The sequence below is a fragment of the Gymnoscopelus microlampas genome (genome assembly GCF_963454915.1).
Source record: "Gymnoscopelus microlampas genome assembly, chromosome: 5".
In the NCBI taxonomy this organism is placed as follows: Eukaryota; Metazoa; Chordata; class Actinopteri; order Myctophiformes; family Myctophidae; genus Gymnoscopelus; species Gymnoscopelus microlampas.
Window position 1 is genome coordinate 40,638,938 of NC_139942.1, and position 21,649 is coordinate 40,660,586.

The window sequence follows — 21,649 nt, forward strand, 5'->3', positions numbered from 1 at the left end:
ACTTTTGAAATGTTTTAAGAGCAAGCACTCCAGTACTTTAACTTGCCACTGTCGCAAAATTGCTTGCTCAGGGTGGGACTGTCGGGTCTCTGCTCTACATGTAAAGTGTCTTGAGACAACTTGTTGTGATTTGACACTTTAATAAAATTGAATTGAATTGAATTGAATTGAACTCAAGTACACATTTGACTGAGCAACTTTAACTTGTCATTTCCTATACTAACATGTTTCCTACTATTTATGCACTTGTAAACCTAAGTAAAATGAATCACACATAATTAAAGTAGAATGCATGCACAAATCACCACTACAACACTGGTTATATTTGACCAGGAGCATCTGTACCAGGAGCATGTGTACTACTTGACTCAAGTACTGGGGTTGAGTGCTTTGTCCACTACTGTACTGTATGGAGGGAACAAAATGGCCCTCAGTAAAGGAAGCTCTGACCTCTTAGTTGATGCTCACCATCCATGGCGTCGCTGAAGCTGACAGAGCTCAGTCCCCGCTTCCTACCCAGCACTGGAGGCTCAGCCACCGTTAGGGACAGCTCGGGCGGAGGCTTGGGATATGTTTCCTCCTGACAGGCAAGCTCCTGGGACACACAAGGATACAAACAGGGCTCGAGAAATGATAGATTCATCTTCCCCAAGGGGACACACAGTAGACTTAGACTGTCTTTTGTGCCGTTAGCTACCAAGATATACAGGTATAATGAAGCACACTCACGCTCTCCTCGTTCAATAGACTAATAATTCGCCTGGAAGTAACAACCTTTCGTTACAGAAAGGAGGCTATGTGTGTGACATAGTTACTGTGTGCATTGTCTCAAACCTAAAAATTTCTGCTGAAGGTCATGATGGGTTTAGAAGTATTTTTTTTTTAAGAAATCATTGATTATATTATTCAACCCTTAACTCATATTTTTGGTTTATCCTTACAATCTGATGTCATTCCTCATGAATTTAAAATAGCAAAGGTTATGCCACTTCATAAATCAGGAGATTCTAATCATTTTGGCAATTATCGTCTGATAATTTTGGAATAACTTATCTATTCCAGAATTTCAGCTCACTTACTTGAGAACAACATCCTCTATTGCCATCAATATGGTTTTCGTAAGAAATACTCAATCTCTTCTGCTCTGGATGATGAGAACTTTGTTCTTGGGGTTTTCTTAGATTTAGTCAAAGCATTCGATACTGTCACTCATTAAATTCTTGTTTCTAAACTCAATAGATATGGTGTACAGGATGTTGCTCTCAAGTGGTTTTCTAACTATCTAGAGGACAGAGAACAATATGTGTCCATCAACGGTTGCATATCTGAGGATTCCCCAGGGCTCCATACTTGGTCCATTGTTGTTTTTGATATATATTAATGATTTTACCATAAACTGTAAAAAGTTTCTTCCTATTTTATTTGCAGACGATACTAATCTCATTGCCTCGCACAGTGATTTAAATACCCTAGTAAAATATGCTAATGATGTCTGATGTTTTCAAATGGTTTCAATTGAACAAGCTTACTCTCAATATACAAAAATGCAACTTCATGATTTTTAGTAATATAAACAAAAAAGATCCCAAAAGATAAATCTAGAATTTTGATCAATGGTTCAGAAATTTGGCAGGTTCCACATACTACATTTTTGGGTGTCATTATAGATGATCATTTAAACAAAAAACAACAAATTGATACTGTATGTATGAGGTCTATGAAGATGCTTGGTACATTGAGAAAAAGCTGTCCACTGGTTCATCCTGCGTCTCATTTAACTCTTTATTATAGCTTAATTTTTCTCCATATTAATTACTGTAATATTGTTTGGGCTGCTACATATCCATCATATCTAACAAAATTACTGATCATTCAAAAGAGTTTTTAGAGAATGATTTCACAGTCAAATAGACATGCGCCATCTGCACCTCTCTTTAAAGGGTCTACACCATGAATTTTAACTTTTTCTTAATTTTTGTGTGTTTTTGGTCTCCCCCACCTCTCTGTTCCAAAAAATACCCGGCTTCGAGCATGCAGGCTTTCATAGGCAATCTGTTGTTTTTATGTAAATATGTCTGAAAACAGTCCGTCAGATTTGTTCCCCCTGCCTACGTCACGTCAGTGAACAATTCCTCCCGTTTTTCAGTTCCAAAAAAAAAAAAAAATCTTTTTTTAAAAACATGTTTTTTTCTTATTATTATTTTTTTTTTACTTTTTCCACACAGAACCAGGAGATAACATGCATACAAACTGGCTCAATAGCGCCCCGTGCCAAACAGGACAATGTGGTATTGCAGGTGAAAGTGCTTTATAAGCCAGAGAGAAGTTAGTTGGAATGAGTATATCTGAGGCTTGATTTAGGCTCAAACCTTTTGAAAAACGTTTGAGGGACATAAACAATATGATATTAAATATTATTGTTATTTTTTAAATTCATGGTGTAGACCCTTTAATAAAAAAGAATTGTGTTACTTCTGAAATTCACTCCTACCCCACAAGGCAAAGAGATGATTTTAATTTACCTTTTTGTCATACTTCTAAACATCAATCTTTCATCAAATTTAGAGGCCCTCAGTTGTGGAGCTCTCTAGATGCATCACTTAAGTCATCACTATTCCTTGCCAATATTTAAGATCTACATCTAATTTCTAATTTTGATATGATTTAGTTCTGATGTGTAATCTTTACAAATTTGTTTTTGTCTTTTTCTTCTTTTGTGCAGTTTTTGTGCTTTTGTTTCTTTATTGCACTGCTGCTCCCCTTGTATTATTTTGTATTGTTCTTATTGAAATTTTAATCTATGTTATCTAATGCCTCTTCCATTAAGTAAAGGATTCCAAATAAGCCTGCCGGCTTCTTCCTTTTCTCGCACAGCAACCTCTTTTCTTTGATATGTATCGTTTCTATTTTTTTATAACAAGGTGCTGAATAAACTAAACTAAACTAAACTATTATTCATTTTTGTCCTGCATATTCGTCTCTCTGCATGCATGTGTGTGCACGCTTCCTGTTCCATTTCGCACATTCAAATCTTATTTGACAACATCAGGGCATTCCTTCACTCACTGAGTCCTCCTTGACCTTCTCCATGCTCCAGACAGGAAGTGCAGAGGAGGGATGCAGACCCACGGCGATCAACCCGTTCTGGTCCGGGACCAGGCTGAGCCTGCCGTTGACATTATGACTCGAGCTGATGAACACCTGTGAGCAGTGGCTCCTCACACTGCCCGTCCTCCTCTTCCAGGGGGTGACCGTGGAGTTGGCACGACTCCTCGTGACGTCCCCGTAGACGCTGTTCTCATCGTCCCCGATGTCGGCCTCTGAGTTGCGCGGCCAGAAAGAGCTGAAGATGCTGACCTGGCTTCCTCTCCTGCTGCTAAGGGGGTGGGAGGAGAGGGTCGCCAGCAGAGGGTGGACTGGCATGGGAGACAGTGGAGTCTGGAGGAACACAAGAGGATACATACTGTAGGTCACTTTTGGATGCCTCTGAAAATAATCAGAATCTGTTTAAAACGAGTGTTCAGGCATTAGGCGTTACACTCAATACCCTACCATTGGGTCGTCCAATAGGTCCAATTTCTCCTCAGCAGCCTCCTCTTCGTTCTCCTCCGACAGGGTTCGGTGGGATCGCCTCCTCCTGCTGCTCCGTCGCATGCTGATGCCTCTTTTCAAGCAGAATGGAGACTCTGGGGACAGTATCGAGTCTGTATCCTGTGCCTGTCTTTTTGCTGCCAGCTTCACACGGGAACACAAAATAATGTTAGAATGTCGTATTTACTGATTTCTTGGGTTGGCATTAAAGTACATGACAGAAGCAGTCATGTTTTCACATTTGGAAATGGCCAAAAGGACATGGTTACAGTACATAGGCATATACTTTTTTTGCAAAGCCCAGTACTCATTCAGCACACATACTTACACATGAAAATCTATAGTGGTCATAGAGTGCTACGAGTTTTTGTAGGCAAACCCAGAAGTTACCTCCACCAATGATTCCCACCACAAATTTGCAATGGAACGTTTTCATTGGGTTTTGAATTAATTAAGTAAACTAGTCCATACCCGGTCGACGCATCCGTGGGGGGATATGCGCACATGATCTGGCAACCCGGGAGGCAGTTCGTCCCATAGCTGGGCAGCCCCGTAACCATGGCGACATTCTTTTACACAAAGACGCTAATAAACAGCTGAGATTTGGTGATATCAAAAAACGGGCTTGGCAGTTCTGTGGGCATGGTAATGGTCAATGGCTGTGTGCAAATTCAGATCAATTGCTCCAGCCACTGAGGAGAACCAGGCTGAACAGTTTTTGGCCTCACCACGCACTACAGACAAACAGAGGTTTCTCAAATTATAGGAGGATAAGCTCTGTAGCACACAAAAGTGTATGATATTACATTACGATAATATAGTTATACTAGAGGTTCGGGCCGCTACATAGACTTAGATTGTCTGCCCGCCACCCGCCTGCCAGCCGGCCGGTCCTTAAGCCAATTTTAATACAGGATATTTCAACAAACATATCTTTTATTGTGCACAGTTAATAAGTAAAATAATAGCACACATCAGCTTCAAAATTAATGGCTGAGATATTAACGGGAGTAATTTATGTCCTGGCACAAAACATGAAACTCTGATCTCTGGCTTATGTTAACTACAGCCCTTATTTTCAGCATATAGGCAATATAAAATCCAATCGTAAAAAAAACAAAAAAACATTGGAAATCTGGTGAAGGAACCCACCACTTCCGGTTTTCAAAACTACCAACCATTAGTCTCGCGTCACCAGACTGTTGCCTCCCACAATTTACAAATGTTTCCGACATACAGTCTGGGACTCGGAAGCTCTGATCATGTGTAAGTGGAAAGCGGATGCCCCTCCTCTACCCACGTCCGTTTCAGCATTGTGCAGAGTCCGACTGGAATCAACGAATCTCATAAACATCGTTTATGTCTACTAGTGTCTTCTTTCACAGTTTTTTCGGCATTAATTCCATGATACCTTTCTCAGTTTTCTGTGATAAACAATCCTCGCACAAATAACATGAATCTACCGCTCCTATGACTATGCTTCCGCCTCGGTTCTGTTTCCACTAGGACTACAGGTCCGCGGGCACCGCGTCGTGATTGGTCGAATGTCTTTCCGGTCTGAACAACTTCCGTTACACAGCTTTCGGGAAGTGTAGTCCCAGACTCTATTTTAGCATTCAGAGATTGTGGAATAGTTGTCTGGTGACGCGAGACTAACCAACCATTAACAATACATTTTTGCCACTGCTAGAAGGCGTACGTTGACAGACTTACTCTTTGCTCTGTTCGGAGATGTTCCATGGCCATCTGGAACTCTCTCTCCTTCTGCCAGGCTTCAGCGATGGTGGCCTGGTTCTGTTCTTCGTAGGCCATGGCCACCACAGCCAGGATCAGATTGACCAAGTAGAAGGATCCCATAAAAATCACCAGCACAAAGAACACCATGTAGGTCTTCCCTACTGCGCGCAGAGTCTGACAGGGTGAGATATCATATCATATCATATCATATCAAATCATATCATATCATATCAAATCATATCATATCATATCATATCATAACACAGAAATGACAATGTTTTATTTGATACACAAATGCTTTTACCAAGGAACATTTTTCTGAAAATGTATTTCACTTGACCCATTTAGTTAATTAATCATTAATCAATCAATAAGGTAAGTCAAATGTGAGTATCTCATAAGGGAAATAAATCAAGCGTTGACTATATTCACATGGCGGCCATTTTACTCTTACTTCACTTCCCCTGAAGTAAGAGCAAAATGGCTACCGTGTGAACAAGGTCAATTGAATACAACACCTGGTGAAATAGTTTTTCCCAGAAGTCTTGTGTCATGAGGCGAAAGAGTCCCAGGAATGCCCAGCCAAAGCTGTCAAAACTGGTATAGCCATAGTTTGGGTTTCTCCCCTCTTTTAGGCAATCAAATCCATCTGGACACTTCCTAGAACACACAACAACAAAAGAAAAACAAAAAGATATTTCACAAAATGCTCCTGGGGGTGCGAACCCTGCCCGCAACAACATCTTTAGCTCTAACCATCTCTTCGAGGCAGCCTACTGATCATCACCACCAAGTTTCGTGAAAGTTTGGCCACATGTTCACAAATTATTTTGTGGTCACGCCTTGACCCCAATTGTGACTTTGACTTTTGATCTTTTCAACCCAAAAGTGAATCATCTCTTCAGGGCAGCATATACTGTTAATTACAACAAGTTTCGGGTAAATCTGCCCATCTGTTCTCTAGTTATCTTGCTAACAAACAAACAAACACAAACACACAAACGTACAGGACCAATTATAATATCCTGTCACACATCGCTGCGGGCAGAATATAGAAAGAGGGGATTACAGTGCAAAGTGGTTATACTCAAACGCAGCACATCAGCAGAATCACATATAGCAGCGTTGAAATGTGTGCTATTTTATCAGGGTTAAAGACATCTCCAGCATGTACAGTACATTGATACAGTACATGTACAGTACCCCTTTGGCCACTGGGTTCAAAGGGGGAGGTGAAGAGTGAGCAAATACAGTTCTGTATCATCACCATCATACAGTCTGAAGAGTTGACTTGAAATTCATTCCAGGCTGCAGATCTAAAACGCATCGGAGCAAAAGGGATTACGCCAGGCCAGATGGATATCAAGTTTCAGTAAAAAAAAGAAAAAAAGCAAATGTCAGCTTTATGCCTATCTGCTGATCTTTATTGTCAGCGCACTTGCATTACAGTAAATATTTCAGCCCCAGCAACATGGGGACAAGCTGGTCTGCCATATCAATCTGAGATCAGAATAATTTAGTAATGGCAGTGAAACAGCTGGGCGGGGGCAGTACAGTAAAGTATGTCGCTGTGGGAACAGCTATACTGTAGGTCTAACCAGCCTGCCTGCCGCCCAGCCAGACAGACATGCAGGCAGGCAGATAGAAAGGCAGACAGGCAGACAGACAGACAGACAGACAGACAGACAGACAGACAGACAGACAGACAGACAGACAGACAGACAGGCAGGCAGGCAGGCAGGCAGGCAGGCAGGCAGGCAGGCAGGCAGGCAGGCAGGCAGGCAGGCAGTTAGACAGACAGACAGACAGACAGACAGACAGACAGACAGACAGACAGACAGACAGACAGAAAGGCAGGCAAGCAGACAGACAGGCAGGCAGGCAGGCAGGAATGCTCGCTAACATAGCCTGTCACTGGCAGGTGACAGGCAGGTAAATGGTGCCATCTTATAATGAGCATTAGTGAGGACCAATTATATGAAGATAGGTTGAAAATGGGTGAAGTGGTCCCCAACCACCTTTGTTTGCATTACGAATCATGACACAGGGGAATTGTATGAGTTCACACACACACACACACACACACACACACGCACACACACACAGGAGGGCAGGTCGTGCCCTCAACTGTGCTCAGAGTTGAAATAAAGGTGATGATGATGATGACACGCACGCACGCACGCACGCACACACACACACACACACACACACACACACACACACACACACACACACACACACACACACACACACACACACACACACACACACACACACACACACACACACACACACACACACACACACACACACACACACACACACACAATACAGTCTAGAGTTTGCAGATATGGCAGATGTTGGCTTAACATCAAACTAACAAAGCTAGACATGTGGTACAGTGGTGTTTCTTTTAACATCCATTTCAGCCTTTCATGTCAACTTTAACACTATGCGAGTAACAGATACATACAACAACTTAATTTCTCAGTGAGACAACAATCTGCCCACGTTGTAATTGCTGTGTCTTTCATTTGCAGGGGAATATTAACATGCAGAAGTTTGTATAGTAAATAATATGTTGTCAAAGTAGTGGACATTCCATACTTGTTTTTAAATATTTGTATTTAAAGCGCAGTGTGCATGTGATCATAAAAGCTAGAAGGAGGTTGATTTATTAATTGAATAGTACTATATTAGCAGTTTGAGAAACAAGTACAGCACTTGAGTAAATTGTGTTAGTTACTATCTATCCACAACTGACCTCAGCACTATATGTTGAGCTTAACACAGTTGTTATGAGCGTGTCATGCAATGAGATACAGCCATTAAAAACAAGGTGCCTGTTACTCCAAAGACGTTAGAAGTTTCTATAGTAACTATGCCCTGGAGACTGTTGTAGCCTGTGTACAGTACACCCTCATTTACTGTGCCATGGGACAACAATACACAGGTAACATAAAAACCATGCACAACAGTGCTGGAACACTTGCAGGTCTGATAGTTCGTTCTATGATGCACAATGAATGCTGCCGTACTTTTTTCTAGGACGTCATCCAAATGAATAGCTATGCATCCTGATCCATTTCTTGAGAGAAAACAAAAAGATAAGAGATAAAAGAAGAAGTTTCTAGGAAGACAAAGTCCTGCACTAGATTTTTCTTAAGTCAAAAAGGAATAAAAAGCAACACGGACGGCTGATACCAACAAATGGAAAAGATACAGATACACCTGCTTAAATAATGGATACATTTTTGTATGCACGTAAATAGAGCCTGTATCTGTGTGTAAGAGCTTTTTTACATATTGTATACATACATGATATGTTTAGAGTGCAACAAAGTGAAGAGAATACTACAAGACAATAGTGGATCAGCATCTGTTAAAACACAGCCATGGGATATTTAGACTTTAATCCCAAGAAAATGCCTTTGTGTAAAAGGTGGGGGTTGGGGGGATTTTGGACCCAGGGCAAAAGTTGAAACTGTGTATAGTATACGATAGTTCAGGTCAACGGTCTAGATATAATCCTTGATGCTGCAAGATGTGAAGAGGATAAGCACTTGAACAATGATAAGGATAGCCTGTGAGCAGTGGCGTGGCGTTTTTTTTTTTAATTTTTAAATTATATATCTATAACCCTAACCTAACCCTACCCCTAACCCTAAAACCGAAATAAAGTAACAAAAAACGTGGAAAAAAGTACCCGAATCCGCCGAAATCCGCGAAAGAAATCACGCGCGCAGGGGGGGCCACATGCGCGCGCGTGCATGTGGCCGTTGCCTGGTGGGCTAAGCCCCCAACCTAGTAGAGACCTAGCGACGCCTCTGCCTGTGAGCAAAATGTGTGTTACTTACACATGAAACCATGTAGGTTGTTCTCTTAGTTGTTTGAGTGTGTGTGTGTGTGTGTGTGTGTGTGTGTGTGTGTGTGTGTGTGTGTGTGTGTGTGTGTGTGTGTGTGTGTGTGTGGGGGGGGGGGGGGGGGTCTCATCATAATGTATCCAAAGCTTTAATTTGGAATCTACCAAAGGATTACTTGTTGCCTGGAATACACTTAAAAGCTTAGGCATCCTCTATTGTATATTTTATGTCCTGCCTCCCGACCTGCTTTCAACATCTTACCTCTATGTCAGGCCTAAAAAAAAAGTCCTCATAAAATGTAAAGGAAGTACAAAAGCTGTCATAATCTTTTCACACACAAAACTACAAGCAACGCTGCTTACAACCTGCCATGGGCAAAAATCTCTACAATAAACCTGTGACATTCTTATTTGTATATATTCAGAAATGACTAATGTGGCTTTGGGCTGTACATGTTTGAAATTAAACAACAGAAAAAAGCACTAATCCTCATTGTTCAGATATTGCCCAAAAAGCTATCATCAAACATGTTAGAGACTGAAACAAGAAGAAAATCCTCTAGTTCTGACTTTTATAGTACTGTGCTTTTCAGTCATCCATTATCTTTTACGATTAACAAGAATACCTAAAGCCTAGTTCAGACCAAAGATTTGCGACGAGATGAAACCATTTTAAGCCAGATTTATACTTCCTCGTATGATGGTGACAGACGCTGAAAATAACCATCCTCATAACGTGACGAGGATGCAATGCGTTGTGAGCTTATAGATCTGCTATCTTTGGCGGACGACACTGTTGTATGAGAGAGCATAAAATAAAGACGTTGTGGAGAAGAATCACAGCCATTTGTATTACCCCGGGCCCTAACGAATGGACAGATGGGTATTTAGTTCACTATAACCTTTTGACTAGCCTTGGCATGGTGAGAGAGAGTCATCCTGTTGTGCTTGTTGCAAAACCATTGGGATTAATAGGATTAATCAGTACACAGGCGTAACAAACTTTGGATTGTTTTCACACTGTGTCCCAGACAGGGAACCCACAGATTAAAATGTAATTCATGCATCATGTTTTACATGATTCATTTCATCAATATACAATAATTATTGTGTATAGACCTACCTACTTTTTTGACACTACAAACAGAGCTATGGTAAACAACAGAGAATAAATAGCAGTACGACATGTTTGAAGACAGCAGAAGGTTAACACAGTGGCACAGAATCACATCTTAACAATAACAGAACAACCATGCAAAGTGATCTCTGCTCCAGTTAACCTCGTCATGTTGTGGGGCTTTTGAAATAATGAAATATCAACAGACCCCATCAACCCCCTCCGCCCAGCTGGCCACTCCATGTTCCACATGTAAAGGGTTCTGGCAGAGGCAGGGTGATTAACTACACCACATGTCATCTTGTGTGCTGACCCTCTCACGCTATCCCACGCACTCTGGCTGGATTGCGTTCCCCCTGACGCTATAGCTACAAGACATCTACTGAAAAATATCAACCTGCAAGTTAACCTACATCTGCTGTTATTTATTGAAGCAATGTTGAGACCTATTTGTGCTGGGCTTTGTGCTAAGAGTTCTTTGCTGAACCACATGTTCAAGCTATTGTATCCAAGTATGCAGATGGTACACACGGGGTCTAGTCACTATAGTCATTCTAAACACTGTATTATGTAATACAGTGGACATGATACACAGACACACTTACTGAACATGATTCAACACAGCAAATGACGGCCCACTTACCCTGCATCACTTGCATATCCACATATTAAGGCATCCTTTGCTCCTTCTACTTTGTAAAAATTGTCTGAGAAGGAGAGAACAAATACAGTCAGTTAGGGTCTAATGTTAACACTCACTCCACACGTTTTTACAACTCTTACATTTGTTCATGTAATAATGCATAAATAAAATGGATACTAGATAGATTCATTATAAGCACATATGTATATAGATCCACAGCCTATGCCTATGCCTATTTGGCTTAAAGTCATACAGTGTCACATTCATTTTAGTAGTCTTTTTCTGCCATTTTTCTTCAATTAGCATCCTATGGAAATTATACAAGCAAGATGCCAACTTGTTCCCTCAACATAAGTTGCTCTGAATTAGAGCATCAGTTAAGCACTTACAAAAAACAAATATAAACTTTTAAACTAAACTAATGATGATGTATGTGATCTAAATCAGGGGTTCCCAACCACTGGTCCGCGGACCTGCACCAGTCCGCGGGACATGTACCACCGGTCCGCAAGAACGCGGCCGGGAAGTCCAAGTTTTCCCTGTGGTGAATCTATAACCTTGCGTCACCAGGATTTTCCACAGAGCAGAGAAAAGTTGAGTCGGTCACATGAAGATACCAAGGATTAGTCAGTGATGTCACTGAGGTTTATAAACAGCTTTGTCCGTGCTACTTCCTGTAGTGATTTAACCATATAGTTAGAGTTTAACTAATGTTTTCCACCTGTCCAAAGTAATTTCTGATACCGACATATCCTTTTTTAATCACCCCTGTCCTTGTTGATATATCGCCATTTAGGTCAATGATGAAGATGATGTACACATTATGTAGTGATATAATAATAATATATTTATATAATAATTTATAAATAGCAGCCAGTGATGTGTCATTGACTGTCAGTCAACTTGTGTTTTGATACGATTGATGCCCCCCCCCCCCCCCCCGTTGACAAAACGGTCCCGGGGGGCACCGAACCGAGTCCAAGCAAGCACCATGCCGGTCCGCGAAAATGTTATGAACTGTCAGCTGGTCCGTGGTAACAGAAAGGTTGGGAACCCCTAATCTAAATAACCTATACAGCAGCCCACAATATGCCAGGCAAATTAAACCCTTTTTTAATCCTTACAAATGTTCTGCCAATTCAGTTTTTGCAATTCACGCTGTGTACTGTGGTCCCTGTCACTGCTACCCCTGACAGCGACCAGTTTCAGTGGGAGAGCACAAAATGCCCAAAGGTTCATGCTATGTTCCCTAGTTCGCCTCCCCGCTAAACTAGCAGGAATCACTACTTCAATAGCCTCGATCTCTAGGCTTTTATTTTCCTTCGCGTTTTGCTCAAAAATAAGAGCCTGGACCAGCCTGTTGACGTTCCTGGTATAGGAAGTGGAAGTCAACCTTTCATTTCCCCAACCAACCAGAGTGCAGTGGGCTTCGCTCCAAATGTTGTGACGTCAGGGCTCTCGATACTGCACATTGGGGGGGGAGAAGGGGCGTGGGGCGGGCGCACAGATCAGTGAACCAATGGGAGCCCACGGATTCTCTCTCCGGAGATTTTGAACCCGCCCCTCTAGACCAGATATCAGACGCGCTAGGGCAGCCTACTAGTTCAATGACAAGCTAGGACACAATCCCCTGCAAGCTCCCCACCCATGAAGACTGTCAATTGTGTTAGTTGGAGCACCCGGTCAAACCAGAGGTACTGCAGTACGGAATTGAGTGTTCTAAATGGTAAAATGGTGAATGGTGCATTTATATAGCGCTTCTATCCAAAGTGCTTTACATTGATTGTGCCATTAAACCATTCACACACACATTCATACACCGATGGCGGAGGAAACCATGCAAGCCACCAACCTGCTCATCGGGCGCAATTAGGGGTTCAGCGTCTTGCTCAAGGACACTTCGACACTAACTCTAGGGGAGCGCCCCAGCCCGGGATCGAACTGGGAACCTTACGGTTTTCCAGTTCACTCTACCCGGCCACTCCACCCAGTGGCTCAGTGTTCTACCTTTCTACAACCCAGTAATAGCCTAAACACTTCATAAGAATATAAAACTGGCTGACCTTCATTGGTGAGGAAGTCTGCAGTTGAGCTCCAGGTTCTGTTGTTGCAGATGAATGTGTCATTTGGGTTAACGGAGGAGTTGACACAGTGAGAGATGTTGCGGATGCACTTCTGCCGCAGGTTCCCCATGAAGAGCTGCAGGCCGATGAGGGCGAAAACGCTGAGACAGAAGACAGTCAGGATCATCACGTCTGCCAGCTTCTTCACAGACTGGATCAGTGCGCCCACAATGGTCTTGAGGCCTGGAGGAAGGTGATAAAGATACATACAAGATAAGGCACATCAATGAGACAGAGAAGAAGGAATTACATTTTGCTGGTGTCTGGCACTTTCGTGTGCTTTTATTTTTCTCTTCTCATCAGCATTATTTATATAGAATTCTGCACATCACTGCACTTCACATGAATGGACTGTGTTAACATCTACATCTCTTGGATAAAGATACATCAGACAGCAATTAAACTTCCTTCTGGTATCACAGTGTTATGGGATACAAGGTTTATGAGAGGTGCTTGAGCAGGGCAAAAAGCATTATGAAGGACAAACATCATTCTAACAACAAAGTATTTATGATGCGAAATGGGACGCGCCTGAGATGCCTTACAGCCAAGGGCTCAAAGCTTAGGAAAAAAAAAATCCCCGGCAGCTGTCAGAGCACTAAATGAGGACATGGACAAAAAACAAAAACATAGGAACAAAAAATAGGTAATCGATCTGACAAATGACTCTCATCTATACATATGCTCGACTCCTCTTTGCACATTTGATTGAACGCTGCTGCTATTGATTAGATATTGTATCAGCACATTATACCTGCACATTTTCGAAACTGCTGCTAAATGATAAGCTATTGTACCTGTCAAGGACAAGACTCTCCTTTACATTACATCCAGTATTTTATCATCATTGTATATTTTTGCAGTCTGAACAACATTTCGCTGCTTGTACTTGTATAAGTTAATGACAAATAAAACCCTCTTGATTCTTGATTCTTGGTTTTTGATCGGATGATCAATTGAGAGATTTCTTTTGAAAACAAGGGCCTCTTATGGTAGTCAAAGGTTTGTTCAATCAATAATGCTCTGGCCACACATTAGGCATCGTAGCTCACTAGAGTTGTCCCCCAAACATTGACTATTTGTATTGACTACTGTACTCACCACCAGTAACACAGCATAAACATGCAACATGAGTTCTTCTGCGTGACAGTAAGCACTTATAATAATAATAATAATAATAATAATAATAATGGATTTTATTTATGATGCAATTTGTGTAAATCTCAAAAAAAAGAAAATAATTCATCACACCACTATAAAAGACACAAAACATTTAAAACATGAGAGCATAAAGCTTAGAGGTAAAATCAGTGTAGCTAAAAGGGAATGTCTTTAGTCCAATATTAAAATAATCAACCGACTGTGGTGCTCTCAGGTGGGCAAGGAGGGCGTTCCACAGTTGGGGGCGGCCGAGCATAAGGCCTGGTCGCCCATGGTACGCAGGTTGACCCTTCGTTACCTTTACATGGATGAATGGTGTGTTATTCTCTTCTTACCTGGGATAACTGAGATGGTTTTCAGCGCTCGTAAGACTCTGAAAGTTCTTAATGCAGAGACATTTCCAAGATCCACAAATTCTGTGACATAGCTGGGGGGAAAAAACAGTGAAGGATTAGTGTGAGAGTGTGTGTGTGTGTGTGTGTGTGTGTGTGTGTGTGTGTGTGTGTGTGTGTGTGTGTGTGTGTGTGTGTGTGTGTGTGTGTGTGTGTGTGTGTGTGTGTGTGTGTGTGTGTGTGTGTGTGTGTGTGTGTGTGTGTGTGTGTGTGTGTGTGTGTGCGTGTGTGAGTGTGTGTGTGTGTGTGTGTGTGTGTGTGTGTGTGTGTGTTGAGTTGTGTGTGAGCTTGATCGCTCGTGTGCTAGCTCAGTCAGTCAGTCAATCTGATAGAAATCACAAAGCCTTAATAACAGAAATAGTCTATGTAAGCTTAATTAATTGCAAAACATGACACCCCTTATTCAAAACAGATGGCGAATGCATTCTTCTCTTTATAGGGCCTACACAGGTAATACCACAAACTACCTGTGAGACCTTTATGAATTGAACCTCACAGTCAGCAGTCAGTCACGCACTCACTCACTCACTCATTACAAATGCGGACATCATGAGTAGTATACAAGTAAATACACAGGCAAATAAGGTGCAATCAAGTAGACAACAGCACAATAACTAGAAAAGTGCGCTCCTCGTTGAACAGATCTCCGCTCAGGCCTGCCAGTCTATTCAGGACTGTAAATATAGACAGACAGTCAACGTTTTGCGTTTGTGGCGGCCCCTATGACAGAATAGAGTTGTGACTCCAATTTAGGGATGATTGGATGTTGCGTTGAAGATACTGCCATTTTCGTAAGAAATAGGCCCTGCCCATCATTTTCATACATATATAATTACAGCCAAATGATATTGAGTATTCAGGCACAAATATGTGGAGTTACATCATGAATCCAGGGGGGGGGGGGGAACTAGCAGAGATAATAACCCTGGTAAGCACATTCAACTTCTGAGCTGACGTTGTTCCTTCCTGGAACCATGAATCATACAAATGATAGGCTGGAATTAAAACTACTGCAATATGCTTATTTCACCTGATCTGCTTATTTAGAAAGATTATTTTTTTCCCCAGACTGTATTATTATTATGTATTTTTTTCACAACAAAGATAAGCTGCAGAAATAAGAGCAACGTAGCATAGCATGAGATAATATAGGCACACAGGCAGCAGTGGCTCGAGAGGTAAAGTGGCCATCTATATAAATGCAGTCCACCATTGCCATTTCTCCAAACACCATGTGTTTGAATACTTCAGCATATCTGAGCACTGAACACATCTGGCTGAGCCACCAAGGGGTAAAACAGCAAATTCCCTGAGGTTACCAGCAGCATTTGATGACGCTATGCTGCACAAGTTCCCTCACTGTGAACTCACTGTTTTCAAACAAAGCAGATGCCCTATCAGGGTGATTGGTCTCGGACCATAAGCAGAATAAATAGGTCACCTGTCTAATCCGCCACCTGCATGTGGAACACTGAATCACGGCACAGAGATCTATGACCTCCAGAATGGGCTTATAGGTCATGGCGCTTCAAATCAACAGTGATGATTATTGACCATGATCACATGGATGTTACTAGAATATTGAATGCAGGGATGGGAGGTTTCACCTAGGTTTTACCTGTCCATTGATAGAAATCTTCTGGCCTGGAGAGGTTTTTACAAGCATATATAGATGAATGAGTTTTAAATTATGGAATAATAACTATAGAAAATGCATTTGATAAATGAAACTTACGCCATAACAATGACACTGAAGTCCAGCCAGTTCCATGGGTCTCTCAAGAAGGTGTATGGTTCTAAACAGAATCCTCTTGCTAACATTTTTATCAATGATTCAAAAGTGTAAATTCCAGTGAATGTATATCTGAAGAAGAAATATTTATGGAAAAGAACAATGTTAATCAGATTGCATAAGAGAACAGCAAGTTTGTCATTTTAAGTCACAATCTCTGCTAATGTAGCAAAGGGGCTCAGAGCCTCTGCCTGAAGACCAAAAAACCTATTATCTCCCCCGGCCAAGGGCGATTCTCCTGTGAGATGCTTGGAATAAGATGCTTGGATTTAGCGTCCCTTCCTGCACGGGAGACCCAGGTTAGAATCTCAGGCACTACATTGGTTCTGTGACCCGGATCGGGTTTAGTGGGGGAAGGGCAAAGGGGAGTGAGTATAGCACAGTGGCTCCCAGCCTCTGACTGAGGACCAAAAAGCCTAGTAATGGCCAAGGGGGGATTCCTCTTTAGGCTAGTGGTAAGATGCTGAGCTTTAGTGTCCCTTCCTGCGTTCGATTTACGGTCGTTACAAAAGATATTGGCGACAAAAGAACCAATGGTTAAGTGGTCTCAGCATCAAAGCTACTGAATATGAGTGTAACCTTTGCTATAAACGATATTAATGAATTGTGTTGTTTACGCTACTTTTTCAAAGTCTTTATACCCACAAATTTAAAATCAAGTCGGTAGAGACAAGAAACCCTAAGCTTTTAAACCCTTACATGAGGTCTCTTAATATTTACAACAATTATATCAAAGCATACAATTAAACAACAGGACAGTATACCTACAGTAAATCATATTAAATAAGATAAGCAATTGATAAATGTTAGTCTTATAATTGCCAATCAATTCATTTACAAGCATACAGATCAGCAAAATGTGAATGTAATCCAGCTGTAGTTTGTTCATCTTAATTTGAGCCTGGTTTAGTGGAATTTCATGTAAAAACTCAAGAATTTTGTTACAACAGATCGAACAAAGCACATCAACGGCCTCATTAGCCAAGTTGCTACAGCTGTGTAGTGTGAACACAATTTTATGTTTTTTTTTGGCCAATTGCATGGCCAATATGGGTACAAATTAGTAATTTGACATTTCATTCCCTTTAACATTTATCAATATAGACCTTTTTAGACCCACACTGGTAACGTCTGTGTTTATCCTACTATATCTATTAAATAGATATAGTAGGATAAACACAGATGTTACCAGTGATACTATTTCATGTGAAAATGGCTGCTGTGAAAAAGATGTCATTTGAAACATGGCAACATGCTCAAAACAGATTCTGGTTCAGTACAGATGGCATGCTGCATGCATCAAAGACCCCCTTTAATTCAAAGCAATTAAGGTTGACATCAATTTCAGAGGGCACAACATTCATGACAGCTTTTCTTAATCGCTTGGATGCATTTCTTGAAACTCTAAGATCATTCTCTTAACAGTGCCTCAAAATCCTGCACCATCATCCTATCATCATCCTATCATCCTATAATTCTACAAAGCTCTGTGGCTCTGTGTGTGCGTCTGTGGCTCTGTGTGTGCGTCTGTGTGTGCAATCTCTTCTGCCCGGTTCTCCTCAGTGCCTGGAGCAATTATCTGTATTTGCACACAGCCATTGACCATCAGCATGTGCACGGAACACCGACGCCCGTTTTTCACTTTACCCAAACTCGAGCCGTTTAATAGCCTTTTTCCGAATCTCTGTTTAACTCTATGGCCGGAGTTTTCAACGTTACTGCACATGCATAGCCAAGTGCGCATGCATGTGTAGCCACGTACGTGCGCATGTACGTGCATGGTCGTTTGTGGTCACTGGCGACCGCCGACCAGGTTGCCAAATCATGCGTGGGAAACAAGCACGTGCGTCCCCAAAATCATACTTTGGGTGCTCATATCCCCCGAAGGGTATGGTCTAGTTAAAGCAATTGGCCAATAACTATTTCACTTTTCATTGTGTTCACACAGAATGTAAAACACTAAGCACAGTTGTCATAGTGTAGAAGATGCCATTCTCATTCCACTTTGACATTCCAGTCAAACAGTTTTTTGTCAAAGTTGTTCATTTGGTAAATCATTGCAGGCATTTTTTATTGCATTTTCCAACCAAAGCAGTTTTCAGGTCATTTTCAGACCCAGCGCCCATGTTCTCTAAATCTCAAATGATCTTGCACCTTTGAATGAGGTGTAGTCAGGGCGCACTGCTTACACTGCTATCTTACGTTTCCCGCTAAGACCAGCTTTTAGTTACTTTTAACTACCGGCACAGTGATAGCGCAGATATTACATTAGACAGCGCATTATTGGGAATAAGTTGGTTCCGAGTTGGTTCACAATGCACGCACACTGATGACGGGGAGTGACACACAGCAAAGGCCGTCGGGCTTAGGAATCGAAATTGTGACTCACTGTCAGGCTGCATTTGAGCCTGATATGCGCCTTATCCACTAGGCCATAGAGAAAAAGAGACTAAGTAGTATACCAACATTTTATTGTTGTAAGAATAGCCTATATGAGAATCAAACAGGGGACTCGCTGTGAGGCATCAGAGCCTATGTCGTACACACCTTAACCACTTGTCAATTGGCACCCGTCCCTGTGCAATTTAGCGCCACCCTTTTCATTTATAGTGTGGCTTGAGCAACACTTCACACATGGCCATTTTGTAGCTTTGTCGCCATAAATGTGTACATGGCATCAGTGTCTTTTGGCGCATGTGGTGTAAATATAGTGTTGTTTTTGTTTTTTTGGTGGTATAGTGTTATGAGAAATTATTGAGAAATTGCACTAGTCTAGAGTTTTGGGAATGAGATTCAGGAAATGCATCCAAGCGATTGAGAAAATAATATCATATATAATAATATCATACCATACCACATGCCTTGTTAGCATTCCAAGTGCAGACAATATTACGTGCTTCAAATATACTTACATGTCAAATGAGTCCCCAATCATGACTGACAAGGCAACAAACCCTGGTAAAACTCAACATTAAAACGAATGTAACTCAGTTTAAGTATTAACTCAAGCCTAATGTATACCAATTTATTGCTAAAAAAAATGATTTTCCAAGTGAGCAACACTGTCGTGCAACAAACTATAGATTAAGCCTTAGAGACTTGTTTATGAGAAGGGAGCTAAGGGAAGGTTAATACTTACTCCAGGTACTTGGTCCATGTTGGTGGATCAGACATTGCCATGAAGAAACAGTTGGTCAGAATTGTGAACATTATGAACAGGCTGAACAATGTGAAAAGGTGTTAAGGAAAGTGCATCATGAAAACAATTCAATTACCATAATCATATCATTTATCTACAGTTGCACCATAGCGGTCTCTGTCATATGCTATGTGTTGTTTTTCTTCTAGAAACTAAGCAGTGTACAAAAGATTAAACGCAGCCAATTGCTTTCAATTAAGATGACCAAATGGCTAAAGCATATCCTTGTGTGCCAAAGGAGTTACACAACTAAAAGGATATTATAGAAATTGATCTAGCTCCATAAGCTTAGATATAATTCCATTAACTAAGGTCTCTATGGATGAATACAACGAAGCAGTGAATCGTCTTTCCATTTCTGAGAAATGTAATATATTGTGATAATCTCTACATCAATTTGAGTGCAAAAAATGATTTATTTTGCTAGGTTTAACCATCCTTTTCTAGAGCAAAGGGACTTTTCAAAGTCCAAAAAGGGAGCATGTCTGTACTGTAATATAGACATCCACCATATACAATAAGTGAAATGCTTACTTTTACTGAAATTGAAAGCATAACATACAGTACAAACAAAAGGTAGTAGGCCTTTCACGTATTGGGTCCTCTATTCCTTATAGATAATGGATATAATGAATAAACTAAAGCTAAAGCTTCAGCCTACACCTTTTCGATCTAACTGTCTTGTGCTGTTTTGTTTTTGTTTTTATTGTATGATATCATATTTGTACATGACTCATGATCGAAATAAATAAACAAACTAGAGGCAACTTTAATTTAAAAACAGGGTGAATATGAAGCCTTAAGTTCCAATATATGTCATATCAGAACAATGACAATTGTAAAAGCCATTCACTCTAATGGTACTCCAGTTACAGAGGATCATTAATTATTTGTTTTTGTCCTTTTTTTTTGTCTGATGAAACTAAAAGTGTCTCAATAGTTGCTACAGTACAGTATGTAATCCATAGCATAGAGCAGACACACTAGAAAGATTCCCTGGCAAAGGAAAAGCGGGCAGTCCAGAAAACTGATAGACAGCCGTCACATGCAATGAAATCTCCTTGCTCAGTGCTCTTATTACATTTTGGAGATTAAAAGAGGGCTATCAGGGGATTAGGTTTGTGATGCCACAGAGGAACATTACAAAGCTGTTTCAAAATTAGGACTACAGAAAAATCCAATTGAAAGGGTAAATAATAGAAATTGGCTTATGTGACTAAAGTAAGCAATTGTTGTGTTTTTTTTTTGGAGGGTTGTGTGAGATTACAGTAATATCATATCATACCAGGATTTTATTTGTTTTTAATTGTTGTGAAAACCCACCACACTATTCTCAGGATCACATACCGGTATTCTGCAGTGCATATTTGTAATACTATTATAATTTGAAAACAAAATAAAAATACAAAAACTACTTGTGTCAGCATTATTCTTTTCAAGCCGTTTCAAGGAAAACAGCGCAGAGAAACTATTGCAGTTTGTTAATATGTTTTCCATCAATAAGTAATGAATGTGGCAGATGATGTTATCTCATCCTAAAAATCAAGCTGGCTTGCTTCCCTCTACAACTGATTACATCACTATTTTAGACAATATAGAGCAGGGCCAGTCATTTCATCACTTTAGTGCTCAATGCACAAGCAGTGGTTGGCAAAGTCATAACATGTGTGCAGCAATAACCAACCAGAAAGGATATGAATGGACAAGAACCTTTATGGCAATTGATCTGATGAAGTGAAATGGAGCAAATATATAAAGTGCGGACGTGGCACTGAATCGGAAGATGGCCTTCCCTTTGTTAAGTACTATAAACGTCTGCAGGACACACAGAAAGAGAAGTCATTAGTAAGTCATCACCTCTTATAACAATAATAATCATATTGTGTACTGTATAACAACTGAGATGTATACCATGCTGGGACAAAAATAGAAGGCTAGCTTGCAGATCGAGTATAGATAGAGCCCTGGGGGACCCCAGCCAACTAAGTATATAGGGTTTGTGTTTAAATTAAGGTTACAAAGGTCACACAAA

The 21,649-nt window shown here is 40.9% G+C and overlaps 1 protein-coding gene across 1 annotated transcript in view; it reads right to left on the reverse strand.

The window, feature by feature from the left end:
* The window catches only part of LOC311044711 (sodium channel protein type 2 subunit alpha-like), a 55,911-nt gene that overhangs the window by 26,036 nt on the left and 8,226 nt on the right, over positions 1-21,649 (reverse strand). Inside the window, exons 3-13 of the mRNA XM_084056465.1 lie at positions 21,302-21,432; positions 19,558-19,638; positions 16,362-16,490; positions 14,570-14,661; positions 13,014-13,256; positions 10,951-11,014; positions 5,847-5,988; positions 5,305-5,502; positions 3,553-3,735; positions 3,067-3,438; positions 451-595 (exon numbers count right to left, since the gene is read on the reverse strand). Of these exons, the coding sequence (XP_083912591.1) occupies positions 451-595; positions 3,067-3,438; positions 3,553-3,735; positions 5,305-5,502; positions 5,847-5,988; positions 10,951-11,014; positions 13,014-13,256; positions 14,570-14,661; positions 16,362-16,490; positions 19,558-19,638; positions 21,302-21,432 (1,780 nt within the window). The remainder of the gene's footprint in view (positions 1-450; positions 596-3,066; positions 3,439-3,552; positions 3,736-5,304; positions 5,503-5,846; positions 5,989-10,950; positions 11,015-13,013; positions 13,257-14,569; positions 14,662-16,361; positions 16,491-19,557; positions 19,639-21,301; positions 21,433-21,649) is intronic.